This window comes from Schistocerca serialis, chromosome 2 (assembly GCF_023864345.2).
Source record: "Schistocerca serialis cubense isolate TAMUIC-IGC-003099 chromosome 2, iqSchSeri2.2, whole genome shotgun sequence".
Taxonomy (NCBI): domain Eukaryota; kingdom Metazoa; phylum Arthropoda; class Insecta; order Orthoptera; family Acrididae; genus Schistocerca; species Schistocerca serialis.
In genome coordinates, this window is record NC_064639.1 from 539,300,505 (window position 1) to 539,324,298 (window position 23,794).

The following is a 23,794-nucleotide window of genomic DNA, read 5'->3' on the forward strand; positions in this document are numbered from 1 at the left end:
GCTAAATTCGGCGAATAGGGAGCGTGGGTCAAGGTAGTCGTTTTCGTTGAGGCCAAAAACTGGCGAACGCTGTGAGTCATTGGCGCGGCAGCATTCTCGTGATGCAGGAACCACACGCCAGACTCCCACAACGCCGGACGTTTTCGCGACAAACTTCTGCGAAGCCGTTTTATAACCTCCAAATAGAATTGTTGATTTACTGTCTGGTTTTCAGGGACAAATTCAGAGTGTACGATCCCTTTGATGTCAAAAAAACAGATCAACATCGTTTTCACATTCGATTTCACTTGTCGAGCTTTTTTTGGTCAAGGTGAGCCAGGTGATTTCCATTGTGATGACTGTTGTTTACTTTCTGGATCGTACCCATAGCACCATGACTCATCACCTGTAATGATTTTGTTGAAAAAATGTGGATCATCTTTGAACGCGTCCTTCATTTCGAGACAGTCTTGAACGCGACAATCTCCTTGATCTCCGGTAAGAAGCTTCGGCACGAATTTTGCTGCCACTCTTCGCATCCCCAAATCGATGGTCAAGATGCACTGAATTGAGCTCCAGGACAACCCGGAGAAGTTCTCGAGTTGGTCGATTGTCCTGCGTTGATCATCACTGATGAGATCACGGATTTTGTCGATGTTGTCTTCGCTTCGAGCAGTTGAAGATCGACTGGAACGGGGCTGATCTTCAACGACCATTTCTCCCTTTTTAAACCAAGAAAACCATTCGTTCACTTGAGTTTTACTAAGAACATGGTCTTTGTAGGTTGTCTGAATCACTGCAACAGTTTCTGCTGCGTTCTTGCCGAGCAAGAAACAAAACTTCACTGCCGCACATTGTTCATAAGAACTAGCCACTTCCTCGTGTCACATCTGCACTGTACGCACACTCAAAGAACCGCCAAAGAAACCACACTTGTCACTGTTGGGTGACGCAGCGTGGCAGAATGACTCAGCAGAGCTCCTACTGCAACCCTCTGGCGGCGCAACCTGCCACTACAAGTACACGATGTGCAGCATTACGATTCTGGTTACTTTTGGGTCCCCCCTCGTATATATCCAATATGTGCGTAAGGTTGACATATTGCGTATTTTATGCGTGTTCTCGAACAAGATTTTAAAACACGTTCAGCAGACATGTTGCCCACCCTCTAGTTTGACCTCGCCTTCAACATCCCGTGAATAGGAGAGCGGTAGTTGTAAGTCCTCTGTACAGTACTTGCAGTCGGTGTCTAATCTGCGGGAGTGTGTCGGAGCAAGGGACCAACAAGCGGTGCACGCGAAGGTTTAAAATCTGCACATTCAGGAGGTCATAACTGCTTACTACCGGAATTATGGCCCAACTTTTCACGTGAGATCGATAGCTGGGTCTGTTATTTTTCTAGTGTATTTTTTCTCCTTAAAATGTGAGCTCAAGTTTGTGGTGTCTCCTTGTTGCGCTAATCCAGAGGACTGCTACGTCTCAGCACTTAGAGCCACCTACTTCCTTCTCTGAAAGTTATATAACACAAACATGACACCACACTTTACACACAGCCATTACAGTCATATACAATTACACACAAATACACTTAAGGCACAACACTCATTAAGGGACCACATAGCAATCTGATTTATGTAATTTTTAATGTTTATGGTGTGTGAAGTTCAGAACTCAAATCTTTATTCCCCAAAACAGTGCGTTGCAACTCTAAAAAATTCTCGACAAAATGGACTGACAAATTTTCCAACCGTATTTAATACGTGAAAGCAAGACCGATTTTTCTCAACAGACCGGGTGGCTGTGTAGTAGAACGATCGCGTGCCACGTATGAGTTACAGGTTCGATTCTCGGCTGATACAAATTTTTAAACAGATGTGCATGTTCTACTAGCAATTCCGTGAAGCTTAACTTAAAGATGAAAAAAAGTCAGTATTGATCGGGACTGCTAATCGCTGGTTCGAATGTCGTTTCAGTTGTAATTTTTTTCGTTTCCTCCCGTTCATTTTGAATTCATACGTCATTTAAACATAAAATTCATCAAATATATGTAAATTAACAGATATATAACTGCTGTTTTTTTAAATAAATAATTACTGATTTTTCGTAAAAGATCGTTTGAACAAAAAAAGCATTATAAATTAAATTTCTGTACATCCTTATGTAGTTTACGCTTCATGGAAATATTCATGGAACATGCAACTTTGTTTAAAACTTTGGCAGGACTAGGAATCCATGTCCCACACATGGTGGGCGATCATTCTGTCATACAGTCACACGACCTGTCGAGAAATGTCGACCCTGCTTTAGCATGTTAAAGACAATCAGAAAACTTCAAAGTTGATTTTATCCAGAATTTTTTAGAGTTGCATCGAGCTGCTTTTGTGGATTCATGTTTGATTTCTGAACTTCACCAACCATATATGAGCCATTTTGCGCGGCGAAAGAAAACACTTTCGGATTAAGTGGCCGAACTTGTAGTGTCCCAGCTAACAATATCATATGCTCCAATACCAGTGTTCTCCGTCCATGCAACAGAAATCGCAGGGCAGATCATAAGGTCACTCGACAAAATATCAATCAACACCGTAAAAAAGCACAACGGCCGCTATGGAGAGCTCTAGATGGCGTATAACTGGTACCAGGCGCTCCCGTGACCTTCTGTTGCTAACGGACGTCATACCAGTGACAAAATTTGGAAATTTGTGGTAAGATCCTCTGCGACCAAACTGCTGAGGTCAGCGGTCCCTACGCTTACTCACTACTTAATCTAACTTACGCTAAGAACAACACAGACACCCATGCCCGAGGGAGAACTCGGACCTCCGGCGGGGGAGCAGGGCGGACCGTGATAAGCCCCCCCCCCCCCCAGCCCACGTAGCTACCCAGGGCGACAAACCAGTGAAGAGAGTGTATGTGTATGACCGTTGTACACTCAGGTGACAAAAGTGATGGGAAAGCGATAGGTACATAAACAGGTGGCGGTAGTATCGCGTACACAAGGTATAAAAGGGCAGCGCATTGACCGGGCTGTAATTTGCACTCAGGTGATGCACGAGAAAAGGTTTCCGACGTGATTACGGCCATACGACGGGAATTGACAGGCTTTGATTGCGGTGTGGTAGTTGGAGCTAGACGCAAGGGACATTGCATTTCGGAAATCGTTATGGAATTCAGTATCTCGCGATCCGCAGTGTCAATAGTGTGCCGAGAACACAAAATTTCAGGCATTACGAGGTGCATTCAAGTTCTAAGGCCTCCGATTTTTTTTCTAATTAACTACTCACCCGAAATCGATGAAACTGGCGGTACTTCTCGACGTAATCGCCCTGCTGACGTACACATTTTTCACAACGCTGACGCCAGGATTCCATGGCAGCGGCGAAGGCTTCTTTAGGAGTCTGCTTTGACCACTGGAAAATCGCTGAGGCAATAGCAGCACGGCTGGTGAATGTGCGGCCACAGAGAGTGTCTTTCATTGTTGGAAAAAGCCAAAAGTCACTAGGAGCCAGGTCAGGTGAGTAGGGAGCATGAGGAATCACTTCAAAGTTGTTATCACGAAGAAACTGTTGCGTAACGTTAGCTCGATGTGCGGGTGCGTTGTCTTGGTGAAACAGCACACGCGCAGCCCTTCCCAGACGTTTTTGTTGCAGTGCAGGAAGGAATTTGTTCTTCAAAACATTTTCGTAGGATGCACCTGTTACCGTAGTGCCCTTTGGAAAGCAATGGGTAAGGATTACGCTCTGGCTGTCCCAGAACATGGACACCATCATTTTTTCAGCACTGGCGGTTACCCGAAATTTTTTTGGTGGCGGTGAATCTGTGTGCTTCCATTGAGCTGACTGGCGCTTTGTTTCTGGATTGAAAAATGGCATCCACGTCTCATCCATTGTCACAACCGACGAAAAGAAAGTCCCATTCATGCTGTTGTGGCGCGTCAACATTGCTTGGCAACTGCCACACGGGCAGCCGTGTGGTCGTCCGTCAGCATTCGTGGCACCCACCTGGATGACACTTTTCGCATTTTCAGGTCATCATGCGGGATTGTGTGCACAGAACCCACAGAAATGCCAACTCTGGAGGCGATCTGTTCAACAGTCATTCGGCGATCCCCCAAAACAATTCTCTCCACTTTCTCGATCATGTCGTCAGACCGGCTTGTGCGAGCCCGAGGTTGTGTCGGTTTGTTGTCACATGATGTTCTGCCTTCATTAAACTGTCGCACCCACGAACGCGCTTTCGACACATCCATAACTCCATCACCACATGTCTCCTTCAACTGTCGATGAATTTTAATTGGTTTCACACCACGCAAATTCAGAAAACGAATGATTGCACGCTGTTCAAGTAGGGAAAACGTCGCCATTTTAAGTATTTAAAACAGTTCTCATTCCTGCCACTGGCGGTAAAATTCCATCTGCCGTACGGTGCTGCCATCTCTGGGACATATTGACAATGAACGCGGCCTCATTTTAAAATAATGTGCATGTTTCTATCTCTTTCCAGTCCGGAGAAAAAAAATCGGAGGCCTTAGAACTTGAATGCATCTCGTAAATCTCACCACGGCCAATGCAGTAACCTACGGCCTTCACTTAACGACCGAGAGCAGCGGTGTTTGCATAGACTTGTCAGTGTTAACAGACAAGCAACAGTGCATGAAATAACAGCAGAAATTGGTGTGGGAAGTATGACGAACATATCCGTTAGGATAGTGCGGCGAAATCTGGCATAATGGGCTATGGCAGTAGATGATCGACGCGTGTGCCTTTGTTAACAGCATGACACCACCTGCAGCGCCTCTGCTGGGCTCGTGACCATACCGGTTGTACCATACACGACTGGAAAACAGTCGCCTTCAGACGAGTCCCGATCTGAGTTCATAAATGATGACGGTACGGTTCGAATGTGGCGCAGACCCCCCCGAAGCTGTGGACCTAAGTTGTGAACAAGGCACTGTTGCAAGCTGGTAGTGGCTCCATAACGGTGTAGGCTGTGTTTAAATGGAATGGGCTGGGTCCTCTGGTCCAACTGAACTGATTATTGACTTGAAATGGTAATGTTCGGCTACATTCACGGCCATTCACTGACTTCATGTTCACAAACAGTGATGGAATTTTTACGGATGACAATGCGCCATGTCATTGGGCCACAATTGTACGTGATTGTTTTGAAGAACATTCTGGACTAATCGAGAGGTCAATTCGTGCACAAAATCCTGCACCGACGACACTTTCGCAATTGTGGAAGGGTACGAAGGCAGCATCCCTCAGTATTTCTGCAGGGGACTCCTTCGACTTGCTGAGTCGATGCTACACTACTCGCCATTAAAATTGCTACACCACAAATATGACGTGCTACAGACGCGAAATTTAACTGACAGGAAGAAGATGCCATGATATGCAAACGATTAGCTTTTCAGAGCATTCACACAAGGTTGGCGCCGGTGGCGACACCTACAACGTGCTGACATGAGGAAAGTTTCCATCCGATTTCTCATACACAAACAGCAGTTGATCGGCGTTGCCTGGAGAAACGTTGTGATGCCTCGTGTAAGGAGGCCAATGCGTACCATCACGTTTCCGACTTTGATAAAGGTCGGATTGTAGCCTGTCGCGATTGCGGTTTATCGTATCGCAACATTGCTGCTCGCGTTGATCGAGATCCGATGACAGCAGAATATGGAATCGGTGGGTTCAGGAGGGTAATACGGAACGCCGTGCTGGTTCCCAACGGCCTCGTATCACTAGCAGTGGAGACGAAAGGCATCTTATCTGCATGGCTGTAACGGATCGTGCAGCCACGTCTCGATCCCTGAGTCAACAGATGGGGACGTTTGCAAGACAACAACCATCTGCACGAACAGTTCAACGATGTTTGAAGAAGCATGGACTATCAGCTCGGAGAGCATAGCTGCGGTTACCTTTGACACTGCATTACACACAGCAGCGCCTGCGATGGTGTACTCAGCGACGAACCTGGGTGCACGAATGGCAAAACGTCATTTTTTCGGATGAATCCAGGTTCTGTTTACAGCATCATGATGATCACATCCGTGTTTGGCGACATCGCGGTAAACGCGCATTGGAAGCATGTATTCGTCATCGCCATACTGTTGTATCACCCGGCGTGATGGTATGGGGTGCCATTGGTTACAGGTCTCAGTCATCTCTTCTTCACATTGACGGCACTTTGAACAGTGGACGTTACATTTCAGGTGTGTTACGACCCGTGGCTCTACCTCTCATTCGATCCCTGCGAAACCCTACATTTCAGCAGGATAATGCACGACCGCATGGCGCAGGTCCTGTACGGGCCTTTCTGGATACAGAAAATGTTCGACTGCTGCCCTGGCCAGCACATTCTCCAGATCTCTCACCAATTGAAAACGTTTGGTCAATGGTGGCCGAGCAACTGGCTTGTCACAATACGCCAGTCACTACTCTTGATGAACTGTGGTATCGTGTTGAAGCTGCATGGGCAGCTGTACCTGTACACGCCATCCAAGCTCTGTTTGACTCAATGCCCAGGCGTGTCAAGGCCGTTTTACGGCCAGAGGTGGTTGTTCTGGGTACTGATTTCTCAGGATCTATGCACCCAAACTGCGTGAAAATGTAATCACATGTCAGTTCTAGTATATTTGTCCAACAAATGCCCGTTTATCATCTGCATTTCTTCCTGGTGTAGCAATTTTAATGGCCAGTAGTGTACTTCGAGTGGCTGCTCTGCGCCGGGAAAAATGAGGCCCGACACGATATTAGGAGGGAGCCTATGACTTTTGTCACCTGAGTGTATAGTGTCAGTGCAGTACACTGGGTCGACGTGGAGACGTGACAGAAGTGCGCAATCATGTCTGAATACGTTAATGAGCGCACGTGAACGAAGAAGCCTAGTTAATTGGAGTATCAACGCAGATTTTGCAGTCTGTCTACAAGAAACAGTATATCAATCGCAGCGATGTAACACGGCGTAGGAATAGTGGTCGTCAGAAGATCGTAAGCGACAGAGACCGGAGATGAGTGCTGTGGCTTGTCAGTAACAGTCACTTTCAAACCCGACTGAAATTCCTGCTGTCACTGTATGTAGGTCCATCTCCAGTTTTCGAGTGAACATTGCGAATGGAACGTTATGCAATGCACTTGGAATCGGGTACCTCAGAGAAGACCATTGCACAGAGCAGTACATAGACCTGCACGTCCTCATTGGTCCAATCAACATAGAAACTGGACAGCAGTAATTGGGGGCGTGTAGCGTGGTCCGAAGAGTCGCGATTTTGTGTCTTTTTCAAATAATACGAGGCATCGAGCGTCACGACAGCAGAATGAGAGCAATGTGTGAAGAGTACAGTTCAGGCGGAAAATGTCTCTGTGATGTTCTGAGGATTTTTTTTCGTATCACGATTTGACATCACTCAATCAGGTTACCATGAACAGGAACCAGCATGTAATATTAAGCGGTATTGTCGAGATGTCTTCTAGAGATAATTAATTTTTTGTCCTGTGTTCTTCTACCCCCAGTCTCCATATTGCTGGAATGACAGAATGTTAGAAAAGGGATATTTTAATCCATCCAGTATCATCTAGTGTGGCAGACTGTTATCATTCAGACAAATGACGAGTGGAAATGCAAAGGGCCAGACCTCATACACGCCAGGAGAATTAAAAAAACTATCTACCTCATTTGGACATAACTTACTTGTATCCAAAACCTAAACTAAACTTAACTCCTCCCGAAAAGGCGTCACTGGATGCGGATACGGAGGGGCATGTGGTCAGCACACCGCTCTCCCGGCTGTATATCAGTTTCCGAGACCGGAGCCGCTACTTCTCAATCAGTAGCTCATAAGTTTGCCTCAAAAGGGCTGATTGCATCCCGCTTGCCAACAGCGCTCGATAGACAGGATGGTCACCCATCCAAGTGCTAGCCCAGCCCCACGGCGCTTAACTTTCGTGATCTGACGGGAACCGGTGTTACCACTGCGGCAAGGCCGTTGGCTTTATATATATATATATATATACACTCCTGGAAATGGAAAAAAGAACACATTGACACCGGTGTGTCAGACCCACCATACATGCTCCGGACACTGCGAGAGGGCTGTACAAGCAATGATCACACGCACGGCACAGCGGACACACCAGGAACCGCGGTGTTGGCCGTCGAATGGCGCTAGCTGCGCAGCATTTGTGCACCGCCGCCGACAGTGTCAGCCAGTTTGCCGTGGCATACGGACCTCCATCGCAGTCTTTAACTCTGGTAGCATGCCGCGACAGCGTGGACGTGAACCGGATGTGCAGTTGACGGACTTTGAGCGAGGGCGTATAGTGGGCATGCGGGAGGCCAGGTGGACATACCGCCGAATTGCTCAACACGTGGGGCGTGAGGTCTCCACAGTACATCGATGTTGTCGCCAGTGGTCGGCGGAAGGTGCACGTGCCCGTCGACCTGGGACCGGACCGCAGCGACGCACGGATGCACACCAAGACCATAGGATCCTACGCAGTGCCGTAGGGGACCGCACCGCCACTTCCCAGCAAATTAGGGACACTGTTGCTCCTGGGGTATCGGCGAGGACCATTCGCAACCGTCTCCATGAAGCTGGGCTACGGTCCCGCACACCGTTAGGCCGTCTTCCCCTCACGCCCCAACATCGTGCAGCCCGCCTCCAGTGGTGTCGCGACAGGCGTGAATGGAGGGACGAATGGAGACGTGTCGTCTTCAGCGATGAGAGTCGCTTCTGCCTTGGTGCCAATGATGGTCGTATGCGTGTTTGGCGCTGTGCAGGTGAGTGCCACAATCAGGACTGCATACGACCGAGGCACACAGGGCCAACACCCGGCATCATGGTGTGGGGAGCGATCTCCTACACTGGCCGTACACCACTGGTGATCGTCGAGGGGACACTGAATAGTGCACGGTACATCCAAACCGTCATCGAACCCATCGTTCTACCATTCCTAGACCGGCAAGGGAACTTGCTGTTCCAACAGGACAAAGCACGTCCGCATGTATCCCGTGCCACCCAACGTGCTCTAGAAGGTGTAAGTCAACTACCCTGGCCAGCAAGATCTCCGGATCTGTCCCCCATTGAGCATGTTTGGGACTGGATGAAGCGTCGTCTCACGCGGTCTGCACGTCCAGCACGAACGGTGGTCCAACTGAGGCGCCAGGTGGAAATGGCATGGCAAGCCGTTCCACAGGACTACATCCAGCATCTCTACGATCGTCTCCATGGGAGAATAGCAGCCTGCATTGCTGCGAAAGGTGGATATACACTGTACTAGTGCCGACATTGTGCATGCTCTGTTGCCTGTGTCTATGTGCCTGTGGTTCTGTCAGTGTGATCATGTGATGTATCTGACCCCAGGAATGTGTCAATAAAGTTTCCCCTTCCTGGGACAATGAATTCACGGTGTTCTCATTTCAATTTCCAGGAGTGTATATATATATAATGCCAGACCAGGAAGCCGACTGGTTCTAAGTAAAGATAAACAAATTTTTATTTCAGATGCCATTAATACAGAGGCATTACGTTTATTTTTCACAATACAACTGCCAAACCATACTAGCAATATTTTAGCTACAAGAACTGTACTCAACAAAAACCGTTTCATGTTTCTATTCAATTTTTTTTTTCAATTCAGGGAAAAAATCTCTCAGTATTGGCATCTGTTTCTTACGCAACACCATTCTTGGGTTCAGATGTTGGAAAGTTTACTGTAAAACATCCTGTGCAGCTGAGGAAGAATGGCAACATCGTCATCAGGCATTTCAATATGCCTGGTCTTTCACATGAAGCGCTTCATGGCATGCATCTGCCATGTTCTTTCCTCTCTTGAGTACATTGACATTTGTCCATTCTTATGTTTGAGCATGAGAATTTTTATGTAGCTATTTGAGGTTGTTGTGGTCTTCAGTCTAGAGACTGGTTTGATGCAGCTCTCCATGCTACTCTATCCTGTGCAAGCTTCTTCATCTCCCAGTACCTACTGCAACCTACATCCTTCTGAATCTGTTTAGTGTATTCATCTCTTGGTCTCCCTCTACGATTTTTACCCTCCACGCTGCCCTCCAATACTAATCTGGTGATCCCTTGATGCCTCAAAATATGTCCTACCAAGCGATCCCTTCTTCTAGTCAAGTTGTGCCACAAATTTCTCTTCTCTCCAATTTTATTCAATACCTCCTCATTAGTTATGTGATCTACCCATCTACCTTCAGCATTCTTCTGTAGCGCCACATTTCGAAAGCTTCTATTCTCTTCTTGTCTAAACTATTTATCGTCCATCTTTCACTTCCATACATGGCCACACTCCATACAAATACTTTCAGAAACACTTCCTGACACTTAAATTTGTACTCGATCTTAACAAATTTCTCTTCTTCAGAAACGCTTTCCTTGCCATTGCCAGTCTACATTTTATATCCTCTCTACTTCGACCATCATCAATTAATTTGCTCCCCAAAAAGCAAAACTCCTTTACTACTTTAAGCGTCTCATTTCCTAATCTAATACCCTCAGCATCACCCGACTTAATTCGACTACATTCCATTATCCTCGTTTTGCTTTTGTTGATGTTCATCTTATATCCTCCTTTCAAGACACTGTCCATTCCGTTCAGCTGCTCTTCCTGGTCCTTTGCTGTCTCTGACAGAATTACAGTGTCATCGGCAAACCTCAAAGTTTTTATTTCTTCTCCATGGATTTTAATTCGTACTCCGAATTTTTCTTTTGTTTCCTTTAGTGCTTGCTCAATATACAGATTGAATAACATTGGTCATAGGCTACAACTCTGTCTCACTCCCTTCCCAACCACTGCTTCCCTTTCATGCCCCTCGACTCTTATGACTGTCATCTGGTTTCTGTCCAAATTGTAAAGAGCCTTTTGCTCCCTGTATTTGACCCCAATTACCTTCAGAATATGAAAGAAAGTATTCCAGTCAACATCGTCAAAAGCTTTCTCTAAATCTACAAATGCTAGGAACGTAAGTTTGCCTTTCCTAAATCTATTTTCTAAGATAAGTCGTAGGGTTAGTATTGCCTCACGTGTTCCAACATTTCTACGGAATCCAAACTGATCTTCCCCGAGGTCGGCTTGTACCAGTTTTTCCATTCGTCTGTAACGAATTCGTGTTAGCATTTTGCAGCCGTGGCTTATTAAACTATTTTGAGGTAGATGGGTATAAGACACTATATTTGGGGATCTTACAAGCCTGCATTGGCAACAACGTTTCAGCAGCATCTTTAGAATCAAACAAGTCGGCTGCCATGCATTGAAATTACACGGAAAGTGTTTATAACTTTAACTGATTCAATAGCCTTGTGTAAACCTTGCTCAGACAAAGCCTTTCTTACCTTTCCTCTTTTCTCTATCACTGCAAAATCTCTGTCGCAGCTCAAAAAGCTGTGCCCAATCATCTAAAACTTTTATTGTCTCTTCAAACCATCCCAGGCTAAATGGTAGAGATCCTGATGCATGGCACTTGGAACTCTACTGGTAATCACTGCTTAGCACAAAGTCCATGTGCCCTCTAGTAATCCATGTTTCACACATTTTCTCCATGATTTGAAGCTTAGAACATGGACGTGGAGCATAATACAGAGAAAACAATGGTCTCAAAACACGTTTTATAAAAAAAATGGCACTTGGGAAGTTTTTCGTTCCACTCTTCAAATGTGCTAGGTGTAGTTGGCATTTCTGTTAATATAGTGACCAGCCTCAAGTGTGTTACTAATAAGAGAAGCGATAAGCTTGTAGGAGCCGTAAAGATTTAACCAGTTCAGTTTGCTACACCCTCGGGGGAGCCTGTAACCCCTAGATGGAGAGTCCACGCGTGGTGGATAGGGGAATGCCTCCCAGATATGGGTGGTAGGTGGGAAATCAAATACTTCTGGCGGACCAACAGGCTCAGTTGCGTCTGATCCACAGTGGGCGGCTGCTAATAGCATCTGTCTGCATGTTAGGAGCGGCTACCATTTTGAGGGAAGGCAACGGGATACCACCCCGACATAATTCCTAGTGAACAACATGGATGGATGCATTCATTTCTAAATGTTCTGGAGTTTTAAATAGTTCCCCAGTTGGATCTCCAGGGGGAACAGTTCTAAATGGACCCACGTTAAGGATGAACACAAGGAAGAAAATTAATACTGGGACATGGAATGTTCGAAGTACACTCCTGGAAATGGAAAAAGAACACATTGACACCGGTGTGTCAGACCCACCATACTTGCTCCGGACACTGCGAGAGGGCTGTACAAGCAATGATCACACGCACGGCACAGCGGACACACCAGGAACCGCGGTGTTGGTCGTCGAATGGCGCTAGCTGCGCAGTATATGTGCACCACCTCCGTCAGTGTCAGCCAGTTTGCCGTGGCATACAGAGCTCCATCGCAGTCTTTAACACTGGTAGCATGCCGCGACAGCGTGGACGTGAACCGTATGTGCAGTTGACGGACTTTGAGCGAGGGCGTATAGTGGGCATGCGGGACGCCGGGTGGACGTACCGCCGAATTGCTCAACACGTGGGGCGTGAGGTCTCCACAGTACATCAATGTTGTCGCCAGTGGTCGGCGGAAGGTGCACGTGCCCGTCGACCTGGGACCGGACCGCAGCGACGCACGGATGCACGCCAAGACCGTAGGATCCTACGCAGTGCCGTAGGGGACCGCACCGCCACTTCCCAGCAAATTAGGGACACTGTTGCTCCTGGAGTATCGGCGAGGACCATTCGCAACCGTCTCCATGAAGCTGGGCTACGGTCCCGCACACCGTTACGCCGTCTTCCGCTCACGCCCCAACATCGTGCAGCCCGCCTCCAGTGGTGTCGCGACAGGCGTGAATGGAGGGACGAATGGAGATGTGTCGTCTTCAGCGATGAGAGTCGCTTCTGCCTTGGTGCCAATGATGGTCGTATGCGTGTTTGGCGCCGTGCAGGTGAGCGCCACAATCAGGACTGCATACGACCGAGGCACACAGGGCCAACACCCAGCATCATGGTGTGGGGAGCGATCTCCTACACTGGCCGTACACCACTGGTGATCGTCGAGGGGACACTGAATAGTGCACGGTACATCCAAACCGTCATCGAACCCATCGTTCTACCATTCCTAGACCGGCAAGGGAACTTGCTGTTCCAACAGGACAATGCACGTCCGCATGTATCCCGTGCCACCCAACGTGCTCTAGAAGGTGTAAGTCAACTACCCTGGCCAGCAAGATCTCCGGATCTGTCCCCCATTGAGCATGTTTGGGACTGGATGAAGCGTCGTCTCACGCGGTCTGCACGTCCAGCACGAACGCTGGTCCAACTGAGGCGCCAGGTGGAAATGGCATGGCAAGCCGTTCCACAGGACTACATCCAGCATCTCTACGATCGTCTCCATGGGAGAATAGCAGCCTGCATTGCTGCGAAAGGTGGATATACACTGTACTAGAGCCGACATTGTGCATGCTCTGTTGCCTGTGTCTATGTGCCTGTGGTTCTGTCAGTGTGATCATGTGATGTATCTGACCCCAGGAATGTGTCAATAAAGTTTCCCCTTCCTGGGACAATGAATTCACGGTGTTCTTATTTCAATTTCCAGGAGTGTATATATGAAGCAGAAAAATTAGCAAATGTTATCCAAGAAATGACACAACTAAGTATTGATGTACTTCGTATAGCAGAAACATGGTGGCCTGACAGTGGAATGTGTTCTACAGCTGGATGTTCACTGTTTTATTCTGGGAATCAGGACCGAAACCATAGAAGAGTAGCGTGCGTTATTGTCTCAGAGCGCTATTCCAAGAGCTTTACGGATTTTTTGTCACTTTACGATAGGGTTGCCTTGTTGAAAATCAGTGCCAAACCAGTTAACCTCAACATTATTCAAGTATATGCACCAACTGCAGATGCAGATGAACAAGAAGTGGACGCTTTCTATGTCCAAGTCAAAGAAGTCTTTGCCCTTACAAAACATTACGAAATTAATATAATAATGGGAGATTTAAATGCCAAGCTAGGAAATGAGGACCTCGTAGGTCCTTTTGGTTTAGGAACACGAAACGAGAGAGGTGATCGTCTGTTACAATTCTGCCAAGAAGAAAACATGAATGTCACTAATACATCGTTCAGATTACCACAACGACGACGTTATACATGGAAATCTCCAGCTGACAACAAAGACAATATAGTCCGTAACCATATTGGCTATAGTTTAATTAATAAGCGTTTTGGAACTTCAGTTACAAGAGCATCCCCTTATCCTTGAGCAGATGTTCCATCTCACCATATGCTACTAGTAGTTTCTCTAAAAACAAAACCTGTAAAACACAAAAAACGAACTCAACAAAGGAAGATTGTTTACGAGAAACTCAAACAGTCTGAACTAAGAAGTGAAGTTAGCAAGGACATCATCAATATAATAGTGACAATGAAACCTCTGATTGGCCAAGAAAACAGTACCAGAGTATGGGAAGAGCTGAAAAATATTATGCTAACCACTGCTCGAGAAAAAATAGGCTATAAAACAAGAGATCTAAAATAGAAATAGAAATGAATGACTGATGAAATTCTTTCATTGATGGATGAACGGTGAAGATATAAAGCCCAGTTAGATCAAACTAAGTACAATAATACCCAGAAACTCATACAATCAAAGATTAGAGCAGCGAATGGCTACAACATGAATGTGAAGAAATTGACAGCTTGCTAGCTTCACATGACGATTTTAACTTACATAAAAAGTTAAAAGAAACTGCTAGGATATATAGAAGCAAAAACATCTCCTTATTAACCAACAAAAATAATAAAATAGTTCTAGATACCACTGAGAAGGAAGAGATATGGGAAGACTACCCTAAGAACCTCTTTTCAGATGTTAGACTAAATGTTGAGATTTCTAGGAACAACATTTTAACAGGACATCCAACTATGAAAGAAGAAATCGAGAAAGCTATCAAACACTCAAAAACAAATAAAATCACACGGTCTGATGAAATTCAATCGAACTTATTAAACTCCTTGATGAAGAAGGCATCAAAGTCTTACACAAACTGTTTAACAAAATTTACGACACTGGTCATTATCCTTCCGAAAGGCTATTATCAACTTTCATGCGAGAAATCACAGACTCATTAGTCTTATGAATCATTCTCTGAAAATATTTCTGAGAGTCGTCCATCAAAGGCTATAGGAAAAATGTGAGAAATTCATTAGTGAGACACAGTTTGGATTTAGAAAAGGTTTAGGTACAAGAGAAGTAATGGCCGCACTACAAGTTCTAGAACAAAACTGCTATGATCTGGGTAAAAATGTAGGCCTATGTTTCATTGACTACGAGAAAGCACTCGATAGAGTACATCATAAACTCATGGAAATTCTGAAAAGAATTGATATAGATCAGAAAAATATCCACTGTATAGAGAATTTATACTGGAATCAGACAGCGCAGGTTAAATTTGATAATGAGGTCACAGATTTGGTCAATATATGTAGAGGAGTCCGACGAGGATGCATACTGTCACCCCTGTTATTTAACTTATACTCTGAGAGTATTTTCCAGGAGGCACTTGATGATGTAGAAAATGGCATAAAGGCTAACGGAGTGTATATCAACAACATTCGATATGCTGATGACGCTGTACTGATAGCTGATAATTTAGATGTTCTTCAACAACTCGTCAACATAGTAGGAGATTAAAGCAGTACTCTAGGTCTGAATATTAACATCAAAAAGACTAATTTTATGATTGTCACACGAAAGTCCGACTCATTTAAAGATGCAAATCTACGATTTCAAGGGTCTGTGATACAAAGAGTCAACAAGTTTAAATACCTCGGAACCTGGCTTTGTGAAGACTGTCGAACAGACTTGGAAATACAACGTCGCATAGAGAACGCTCGAAACGCCTTCATAAAATTTAAGAATATTCTTACAAGCACAGCCCTAGACCTAAACCTTAGAGTCCGATTTGTAAAATGCTACATCTGGTCCGAGCTTCTATATGGTTCCGAAGGATGGACACTAAAATGACAACAACGAAGAAGTTAGAGGTCTTTGAAATGTGGATTTATTGCAGAATGCTTAAAATACCGTGGACTGCAAGAATAACCAGCACAGAAATACTGGAACGAATGAACGTGCAGCGAGAAATGTTGACAGTGCTTAAAAGAAGAAAGACTGCATACCTAGGACATATAGTACGGAACACCAAATATATGCTTCTGCAGTTAATAGTAGAAGGGAAGATTGAAGGAAAAAGAAGGTAAGGGCGAAGAAGAACATCCTGGTTGGACAATATGAGATGCGACAATAAAGTAATGAGACTGATGTGCAAAAAAAATGTTGCTTACTGTCATAGTCAAGTTTAGTGCTGTCTCCTTCAAAGTAGTTCCCTTCTGATTGCACACACTTTTTCCAGCGTTTCTGCCACTGATGGTAACATTTCTGGAACTCATCTTCCGTAATATCCTCCAAGACCATCGTCACAGCTTTTTGGACGTCTTGTGTTGTTTGAAAATGGCGTCCCTTGACCGCCGTTTTGACTCTTGGAAATAGAAAAATGTCGCACGGAGCGATATCCGGTGAACAAGGTGGCTGTGGTAGTACTGAAATTTGTTTGGAGGTTAATAATTGCTGTACTGACGGAGCAGTATGGGATGTCGCATTATTGTGATGCAGAATCCCATTATCAGCAATGTTGGGACAGACACAAAGAACTCTTAGTATGAAGGCTTTCACGACCGGATGACATATCTTCTGGTAAACCTTCCGGGATGTAAGGTCGTGGTCCATGAAACTCTTACCAGAAGGAGCTGAAGAGTTTCATGGACCACGACCTTACATCCCGGAAGGTTTACCAGAAGACAAAGAACTCTTTTAGGAAGTCTTTCTAAAATTTCTTTGTAGTAATATTGGTTAACTGTTTGTCCATGAGACACCCACTCTTTATGAACAATTTCCTTGGAATCAAAGACGCACACAAGCATGCATTTCACTTTTGACTTTGACATGTGAGCGTTTTTTGGTCTGGGTGATCCCTCTGAGCACCATTGCGAACTTTGGCGTTTTGTCTCTGGATTGTATTGAAAAAACCGACTTTCATCACCAGTGATAACACGGCTCATCAATTCTGGATTGATTTCCGTTTGCTCTAACAGATTGGCTGCATTTTATGCGAGGGAAAAACTTGAGCTCTTGACATAACCTCCTCTCCAAAAGCCTTCTGAAGCTGACTGTAAGTTGTCATCACGTTTTCACCCAATTTAACGCAAAAAGAAATGGAATACAGTTGTGCAATATTATGCGGTTCCATTTCTGTGACGAGAGACACAAACACTTTTTAACTTTTACAGCACAACTCACGACTGAGCTGTTGCATCGATGCACTGCTTGGACTAGAAGCAGCTTATAGACCAAGGTCAAAGATATTGTGCCTACGCAAGCCTGAAGGGTTGCCACATCTTGCAAAGAAAATCAGTCTCATTACTTTATTGTCGCATCTCGTATAAAGCAGTGGACAGGACTATGACGTGTAGACCAGCTATTACATCTGCGGTTCACGGAAGAAAGATTTAACATGTGGTCGCCAACATCCATTAATGGATATGCAGCAGAAGAAAAAGTTTGTTACGAGAGAAGCGACCATGATCCCACAATTGTTAGGTTTGGCAATGAGAATCAATCAAATTGTGGCGTGCTTTTTGTCGCGTCTGTTATGATTCCATGTGTGGGTCACTGCATTTACATGCGACATATCTTTCGAAAGACAAAAACCGAGTTTCGGAAACCGTTTTTCGCTGTCATGTTTACATGTTTAGGTCTGAAGCGGGTTTGCTAGCCCAGTTAAATACGGCGCCTGGAAAACAGCTATTACGTTTATGATTTAGTCAGGACACTCTGTATTTCCCTATAATTAGACGAGATATAAACAGCTTCAGTCTAATATTTCTTCTTATTCTCCACTGTACAAAAAGCCACTCCGTCCTTATTAGCTGAATTTTTTTAGAAACAAGACGAAACCTGATAGCCCAAGCACATTTCACAACCCGTTGCGTTTACATGGGAGCGAAAATCGATTGCGGAATTGGAACAGGCAACCACAAGAGTATTTCCAGAATTGATTTTGAAGTGTTTACATGACCACCCAGAAGCGGTATTGGGGAATTTATTTATGAAATGCGGCTTTGGGAGCCCAATGTAAACAGGGTATATGAACTGTTTGTGACGATTAAGGTGGCTGCCTCCAAACTATGCTTCAAATGGCTTTAAGCACTATGGGACTTAACATCTGAGGTCATCGGTCCCCCAGATGTAGAACTATTTAAACCTAACTAACCTAAGGACCTCATACACATCCATGGCCCAGGCAGAATTCTAACCTGCGACCGTAGCAGCCGCGTAGTTTCGGACTGAAGCGCCTAGAATCACTCGACCAAACTGTGCTACTACTCTGTTCATCATAAGAATAAACCTATGTAAATAAACATAAACGCGAAGATTGGCCAAAAGCCGTAGCACACGTACACAGGTGTTGCGCCCTTGGAAGTAGGTCTTACTTTTGAATTAAACATATTATTACTAAGTTACGCTAAACGAAACTATAAGATATTCAAATGTATTAGCAGCCACCAACGTTTTTCTTAATCACGCTTTAGTTATGTAGTTTGTATTCCAAAAATCGTGTATAGTCACAGCCTCTGCACTGTTGTGCTCTGATTGTCGCGCTGTGAAATACGCAGTATGAAAATGACTGAGGCTACTTCCTGTTCCGTAGTGGAACACGGTTAAAAAGTGCCGAGAAATTGGTTGTTCTTAATGTTTGTCATAAATTTACAGAGATAATCGGCTCTGAATTTTTCCGATGGAATGTATTAAATACAGTTTAGACGCCAGTGCATATTCGTGTATAGCGGAATGGGTAGCGTAGCAGTTTGATACACAAATCAGTAAATGCTTCGCTGATTCGTCTCACCCGAGTCAATTTTTTTGTCGTTCAATTTAAATTACCTACATCTCGTAATTGTAACTTTCATCATCGTTTTTTATGAATAATGCACGTCTTCTTGTTTATAATCACATGTTGTTGTTGTGTTCTCCAGTCCAGAGACTGGTTTGATGCAGCTCTCCATGCTACTCTATCCTGTGCAATCTTCTTCATCTCCAAATACATACTGCAACCTACATCCCTCTAAATCTGCTTAGTGTATTTTCTCTTGGTCTCCCTCTACGATTTTTACCCTCCATGCTGCCCTCCAATACTAAATTGGTGATTCTTGATGCCTTAGAACGTGTCCTACCAACCGATCCCTTCTTCTAGTCAAGTTATGTAATTACATATTGCACGCGAAATTCCTGTTTTTATTTGAAATATAATGTCTCAGTTATTGATATTTTATGAAAGACTTTTTATTAAAAGTTGCTAAAATTAAGAAAACATAACAATTAAATTTTTAAGGCAAAAATTAAAACTAAATACTCTGTATTTGGACTATGTCCATTGTTTTATACCACGAATGTAGATATATTTCGTAGAAACATGAAAAACAATCATTTCCACAGCATCGAGCGCACCATAAAAGTGCTGCATTTTTACGTTTGCCACTGTACCATTACAATATAAACCCAACAGAACTGATCTGGAGTCAAGTTAAGGGGATTTGGCCCTAGAAATAACAAGGCTGTTAATAGAAATAACAAGGCTGTTAAGCTGCCAGACGTACTGGAACTAACCCACCCAGCTTTTTCCCATGTCCGAACGTTGGCAGGATATAGGATGCCACGTCATAAAAGAAGAGGAGAAAATGCGGCCGATGGGTGGCTTTGTGGATTCTGTTGTTGATCGACTCGTTATCAACGTAGCAGATGACAGTTCCAGTACTGAAATGTATTTCTCGGATTCTGATAAGGAAGGAGCAAAGAGGTTACCAGACCACTGACTGTAATTAATAGCTTCAGTGGCATCAGTATTCAACAGTGCGGTGAAATCCCTGCTTATGCTTTTGCGTCACACATAGCTCGATCAGAAAAATTGCCCTGTGTTTGTAAACAGAATACTATGTCAGGTGAGAACGCGAGTATTTTATACTTTCCGTCTGGTCATCTAAGAAGCACGCGGCAGTGCTGCAGTTTTGCCAAATATTATTTATATATGAAGGTGGTATCTGTTCTTTCGGACATGAAATTACAATGAAATGAATACCCCAAGCTGCATACAGGAGTTGATATAAGTCAATGGGGACAGTTGAAAATGTGTACCCCGACCGGGACTCGAACCCGGGATCTCCTGCTTACATGGCAGACGCACTATCCATCTGAGCCACCGAAGAGACAGAGTATAGTGCGCCTGCAGGGACTTATCTCTGGCACGCCTCCCGTGGGACCCACATTCCCAACTTACTGTCAGCACTATATCCATAGTGCCCCTGCCCATTATACCCATTACTCCCTTACTCCCGGCGTTTTACCGATTCCCGTAAGAGTTCGGGCACTGTTTGTGCATCCGCATATATATATGAAGATGGTATCTGTTCTTTCTTTAACTATATATAGTTAAAGCTCACCGGCCATTTGACCATCTTCTTCTCTGCGGATATACAAACAGTGCCCGAACACTTACGGGAATCGCAAAAAGCCACTAGTGATGAGTATAATGGGCACAGTAGCTAGTGTTCGGTCAGAGGGCTGCGTGCTCTCTGTAATAAAAAACTGAGTCAAAGAATCTTGAACGGATGTCTTGTGACGTCCGCCCAAACCAAACTCAACGAACTATGAACTATAACGAACAAAAAAAACCAGATGGATAGAGCGTGGATGGATTTCATTGTAATTTCAAATATTATTTCATCCTTTGTTTCTTTGCCCGTCTCTTTTTCCGTCTGAACTGCAACGCTCACGTCAGTGCAGGCTAGTTGGACCTCTGGCTGGCCAGTGCAGTCCAAGTTTAACGCGCCGGCAAAGCTGTTCAAATGGTTCAAATGGCTGAGCACTATGGGACTTAATATCTGAGGTCATCAGTCCCCTAGAACTTATAACTACTTAAACCTAACTAACCTAAGGACATCACACACATCCGTGCCCGAGGCAGGATTCGAACCTGCGACGTAGCGGTCGCGCGGTTCCAGACTATAGAGCCTAGAACCGCTCGGCCACACCGGTCGGCAGTAAAGCTGTTGTCCCGCACATTATCGCTCAATCTATGTGGCTGTAACACAGTATAAAACGTACCCCTATGATCGTACTTGACTGTACTGGTCACAACTCGGCTTCCGCTCCACGTGAAACGAAATCCAATGAGATTCAAGCAAACGCGGAAGAATACACGGCGTAATGTTTTCATTCGGGTTTGTTCTTATGATGAACGGAGTACAGTGGTGGTGGAAGTGAGCCGACCTTGAGGAAGCGCAGGTTGCTGAGGCGCAGCCGCGGGTCAGTGACTGGGGAGACGCAGGAGTGCGCCTCGTGGCCCAGCACGCCGTAAGCCTGCAGCAGGTCCGCGAGCAGCACGCCGTCGGCCACCTGGCGCGCGAACAGCGCCGGATCCTTGTCCACAGCCACGCCCAGCCGCCGCCACACCCACCGCTGCAGTATCTCGCCCATCGCCGCTCCTGCCACCGACACCAGAGGACTCTATCGGCCCCTCCCGGAACGCTACTCAAACACAGGCATCTTCACAATACTGGTCTAGCTCTTTACCCGCGTCAGAAGGGGTGATATCTTCACTTTTGGCGTTACCGAAGACAAGTCGAATAGAACTCTTAGCAACAAATAATCCTGAGGTAATAACGAGCATCAAAACGTATCGGGGATTAGTGAATACAGGGTTGTCGCAGGGAGACTGAATATTGTAACCCCCAAATCCTCCAAAAATAAACGAAAAATATAGAGGTAGGGGTGTAAATGTGGAAACCCAGTTTGTTTTTGTTGTATAAAAGAAATGTTTACTTCTCTTTCAGCTTCAAAATTTAGCCACAACTAATTCATAATGTTTTGGCAGTGAATGTAATATTATGACACACAAAAACTCAATATGTTAAAGATTAAAAAAATATTTTCTGCTTGCACAACAACTCATTAACTTTTCAAGAAGTGCGGGTGATGTGGAAACGCCTTAAAATTGTCGGAAACTGACTACTTCAAACGAAAACTATTAAAAATATTAGAAACTATTTTATTTTATATTAAATTTACATCACACAAAAATACTTTTAAACGCAACTTTAATAGAAAAATGCGTCATAAGGGAAGTTCACTTGCAAAAATCGCATATGTAAATATCTCCTTCATTTCCGGCACACAAAGAGTGACTCCACTCCTCACACACTTTACACATAAGCCACAATTCCCCCCGTACGTCTTTGGAAAATGCGCTTCCACAAAAAGTACAAATGGCGTCTTCTTCAGTAGGTTTTTCTTCCCAAACTGGGAGATCCAAATCTGACTCGCCTGAAGAGACAGTTGGTGCATTAGGCTCTTCACCTGAATCCTCAGATAAGCCTTTTTTTTGCATGGTTTTGTAGGAGAAGCTTCACGTTTTTTCTTGCTTTTGGCGGGTGCCTTAGGAAGCTTCTGTTTACCCTTTAGTAAGGAGTCTTCAAGGCGTGTTTTATAAGGCGAAGATGTCAAAACAGCTGGCTTACGACCTCTGTTGGAAACCTTCTTCTTTAGAAGAGGGATCGGCACGATATCTTGTGGAGACACACAGGTGTTTGATGAGGTATTTGACAACGATGTTGACCTTCTGCTTTCTCTTTGGCCATCTTCACTTGGGCTGTCAGTTGTCACAAGCCTGAATGCGTTCTGAGTGTCTTCTTGTATGAGGTCATTACTTCCACCTGGAGATGCTGGATTCTCATGTTCCTCTCACACTTTTGGCCTCATCTAAAGCCGACGTGGCAGCTATAAAGTCGATTTCTGCGAAAACAGTCCCGTCACATGGGAAAATTCCAGTCTACAAAAATCCTTTTGTAGCAATAGAGCCAGTCTGGGGGCACTTTAGGTAGGCTATCCCAAACAACTCAGATATAAGTGCCGGCTGCTGTGTCGCAACCATTGGCGAACATACTCAGCGTTAGGTTTTTAGATGCCCATAAAGGTCTTATCAAGTGGCTGAATTTTATGAGAGGTGTGAGGCGGGATGCTCAAGATTGTAACATGGTTCTCCCTTTGCACGTTCTATAACTTGAAGGTTTCTGGCATGACCGTTATGCCCATCAAGAATTAACAACACAGGAGATTCTTTTGAGTGCCTTAGAAATGAAGTGGTCACACCACGCAGAGAAGAGCTCAGTTTGAATCCAGCGTGAAGGATGGCATTTACCAATTGTTCCAGGTGGTGCTCCTTTCGGTAGAGTATCAGTCCAGTTCTTCCTGGGGAAGATCGTCATTGGTGGTATAAAAGTACCGCCAGCACTCATACAGCATATGACAGTCACCAGGGATCCTCGCTCGGCTGATGTGAGGGCACCTACTTGACGTTTACCTTTCAGTCCAATTACATGTGGTATTCTGCTCTGGGCGACAGAGAGCCAAGTCTCGTCCACATTGTACACACGATCAGCACTATAGGAGTGTTTACTATACACAACTTCCAAAATGTCAAAAAACGTGTCTACAGCTTCTTTGTTGAACCCGTTTGCTCTCGAGAATGAGATCCCCATACGTTTGTGGGTTGTTAGTTTATTTCTGTGTCGTCTAAGAAAAAGGACAAACCAAGCTCTACCTGCAGCATTTGAAGTAAAAGGATGATTAATATTATTTCTTTCCGCCAGCTGGTGTGTCATTCTCTTGACATCTAATGTGTTAAGGCCATAGAAGCGATTATCCATTTCAATG

The 23,794-nt window shown here is 44.8% G+C and overlaps 1 protein-coding gene across 1 annotated transcript in view; it reads right to left on the reverse strand.

Annotated features, from left to right (window-relative positions):
* LOC126456186 (sperm flagellar protein 2-like) overlaps nt 1–21,559 on the reverse strand; it is a 189,656-nt gene extending 168,097 nt beyond the window's left edge. Inside the window, exon 1 of the mRNA XM_050091940.1 lies at nt 21,353–21,559. Coding sequence (XP_049947897.1) covers nt 21,353–21,559 — 207 coding nt within the window. The remainder of the gene's footprint in view (nt 1–21,352) is intronic.
* Between the last annotated feature and the right edge of the window lie 2,235 nt (nt 21,560–23,794).